The sequence below is a fragment of the Micropterus dolomieu genome, linkage group LG16, assembly GCF_021292245.1.
Source record: "Micropterus dolomieu isolate WLL.071019.BEF.003 ecotype Adirondacks linkage group LG16, ASM2129224v1, whole genome shotgun sequence".
Taxonomy (NCBI): Eukaryota; Metazoa; Chordata; class Actinopteri; order Centrarchiformes; family Centrarchidae; genus Micropterus; species Micropterus dolomieu.
Genome location: NC_060165.1, coordinates 17,281,940 through 17,285,375, shown reverse-complemented (window position 1 = coordinate 17,285,375; position 3,436 = coordinate 17,281,940). Strand labels below are relative to the sequence as shown.

Below are 3,436 nucleotides of genomic sequence, written 5' to 3'. Positions count from 1 at the left end.
GATCACTGAGGGGTGTATTTGTTGGCACTTGATTTCATACACCCAAATTACGTACACATCAAACCACTCAGTGAGTCCTAGCACCTGCAGTTGTTATATTTTCATTAATGTGCTCGATTATTCAGCTGGGGGGTGGGGCCTTCCAGGTATTTCTATGCGCAACAAGTGTGAAACAGAGTTATTCGATTTTTTACTTGCAACAATTTGCACCAATGTTGCCCACAGCTGGAAGAAAGATATTTAATTTGATTAAACAAATGTGGCTCTGGTTAAAAGGGTGAGTGCAGTTTGTTTTACAATTATGGTTACGGTCATATGGGCCTAAACCAAATTCGCACACATTTAGGATGATATATGGTATTGAGAATTATCAATCTATCCATTCTATGGGGTTGGGGGTGGAGCCAATCCCAGTGGACACAGGGCTGACACATTGAGACAAACAACCACACACACTCACATCTAAGGAATATTTAGAGTTTGAACGCAGGACCTTCGTGCTGTGGGGCCACAATACTATCCACCATGCCATTGCACTGCCGTATTGAGAATTATGTTGTATATAATTTATCTAAGAAGCAAAAATGTATTTATATCAACTATTTTCCCAGTTCTACTGGGTGATACAGATTTTTTTAATGTGCCATCTCAATGATTGTTTCAAACTTGGCTCAGGCTCCTAACAAAAGCGAGTCCACATATACACAAAAGTTCAAAAGCCAGGTTAATTTATTTTTATTAATAAGGAAATAGGGTAGAGTGTGGAGATATAGATGTAGTCGGCAGTCTAAGGCGTGTATGGATGACGTATGCATGCCCAGGAGTTGTAGGGAAGTCATACAGGCACGTGGAGGCCACATACACTACTGAGCCTCATTTTGACTTGTTTTAAGGACATTACATCAAAGTTGGATCGGCCTGTAGTGTGGTTTTCCACTTTGATTTTGAGTGTGACTCCACATCCAGACCTCCATGGGTTGATAAATTTGATTTCCATTGATAATTTTTGTGTGATTTTGTTGTCAGCACATTCAGCTATATAAAGAAAGGAGTATTTAATGAGATTATTTCATTCATTCAGATATGGGATGTGTTATTTTAGTGTTCCCTTTATTTTTTTGAGCAGTGTATTATACCTGCCCAGCAAGAGAGAGCATTTGGCCCCTCCCTCCTCTCAGGTGCAGGCAGTTGCTGTGATGACCCACCCAGGCTCCCACAAAAAGAAAACAGCAGTACAAGCAGCCAGGCTGTCACAATGATATAGAACATTAATTTAGTCTTCTTTTGAGGTTTTTACTGGGAATTACATAAGAATGTGGTCAGTACAAAAAACATAGGAAACATTTCAATTAGCCAGTTTTATTTTGAAAAAGCCTTACAGATGAAAAAAAAGCCCTTTTCATCATAAACTTTAGATTTAGTATTTATTTTCTTTCTTCTGCTATTCTCTTCACAATTTATTTGAACATTTGCAGATACAGAAGAGTTTCTTTTGGTTGGAAAATGCATGTTGTCTACATTTTGATTAAAATGTAGCATCTTGTAATCCAAAGTTAACAAAGGGAACTTTATATAAATTAAATGAACCCAGTAAGATTTTCCTTTGTATAAAATCAGGTTCTCAGCTTTATCAAACCTAAAAAAACAATTTGTGAAACATGCTGTTAGCGGAGACTGAACAATATTGTTGTGGTGTTGTACCTGACTTGTCCGTCAGTCCGGTTACCTGCAGAGTACTGCTGGTAACTCCCAGGTAACTAGAGTTAATGCTATACACCTTGCATACCAGGTGTAATGCAAACGAAGAGACATCAGAGTGAAAACCAGAAGTGAAAACTACATTTGGTGTGAACTTCAGGATATCAGATAACACAGCTATGGTGCGTTAATGTGTGAGACTGTATTTGTGTGAGTGTGTGTGAAGAGGGGGTGGGGAGAAAAAAGAGGAGAGAGAACACCTGAGATTCAAGGTAATACTTTCTCCTCCTTTTTCATGCAAGGCAGAACAAAACACGACATCCATAATTTGTGTGAGGGGGTGGGGAGAAAGAAAGAGGAGAGAGAGCAAGCGCCTGAGATTCAAGGTAAAACTTTCTCCTCCTTTTTCATGCGAGGCAGAACACGACATCCACAGACCAAGATGAGATCTGGCTGGATTAAAGGATCAGTCTTGGCCTTTGCTTTGACTGCAGCTCTGCTATACCTTGGCTCCATTAAGAAGGAGGTCCATACCCATTCAGAGAAAATCCAGAGGGCCCACAACAATGACTCCATCAGGAGTCAGAGAATTCTTAATAGGATGGACAAGATGGAAATAAACATTAACAGGCTGCGTGAGTCTCTCATTAGGTCTTTTTTTTTTATTTTCATTAAAGTATAAAACTAGGTTCCAAAAGAATAAACATGATTTTAAGATTCTTCTTCATAGTATTTGGGCTAAATATAGCTGAAATGTTAAGGTTCTTTTTGGACATTTAGGTTCAGTATAACAGTCTTGTTAAACAACATGTTATTGACCTGCTTCACATTCAAGTTAATTCAAGGTAATTAAACTTGTGTTAAAACAATAGTGGTATTGAATAGGGCTGCAACAAACAATTATCATTAACTGTCTATCTGCTGATTATTTTCAATTAATGTATCAACTGTTTTGTCTACTTTCATCTTGTTCAACATTGTGTTGTATAATGATAAATTACCTTGATATATGACAAAGTAAACCAGCAAATCCTCGCATTTGAAACCGATGAATCTTTGGCATTTCGGTTGAAAATTGACTGAAAAGATTAGTTCTAAATAAACTGACCTGCAACACCAAATCAATACACACAGGTTGAACACATGTTAAACTATTTTCACAATAATTTACTTCAGATTTGATTAAACAAAGTACAGTTAAACAGTAAATGACTGCACATAATACTAATTGCGCCAGTGCAAAGACAAACATTTACTGATATTTGTTAATGAAACGGAGCATGCTATATTTATATTTCAGGGAGGAGCACTTGTTTGTTTGGCCACTGGTCATTCTGTTAGCATAGAAACATAAAACAAATACTCTGATCCACTCTTCTGTTGGCAGTCCATCTGATGAATAAACTTGAAAAGAGGGAACCAGTGCCAAAGAAGAACCCAGAGGTGAAGAAGGAGAGGAAGGTGGTGAGGAAGCTGTACCCGAACTCGGCTCTGTTCAGCAAGTGGGGTAATGAGCTTTCAGAGGAGGAGCAGAAGGAGGCCGAGAATTTGTTTCAGAGATACGGCTACAACGCCTTCCTCAGTGACAGGCTGCCCCTCAACAGAGAGATCCCTGATACCAGGCCTGCCAGGTGATTATCATTTCCTGCTCATAACTACTGACAAACCACACCTCATTCACACACAATGAACTGCTTTACTGTATGATGCCTGTTTAGTGTGAGACCCTGGTGATTGA

At 38.7% G+C, this 3,436-nt stretch overlaps 1 protein-coding gene across 1 annotated transcript in view; it reads left to right on the top strand.

The window, feature by feature from the left end:
- The first annotated feature begins 2,090 nt into the window (after nt 1-2,090).
- The window catches only part of LOC123984927 (probable polypeptide N-acetylgalactosaminyltransferase 8), a 66,452-nt gene continuing 65,106 nt past the window's right edge, over nt 2,091-3,436 (top strand). The window contains exon 1 of the mRNA XM_046072194.1: nt 2,091-2,333. Coding sequence (XP_045928150.1) covers nt 2,108-2,333 — 226 coding nt within the window. The 5' untranslated portion in view covers nt 2,091-2,107. The remainder of the gene's footprint in view (nt 2,334-3,436) is intronic.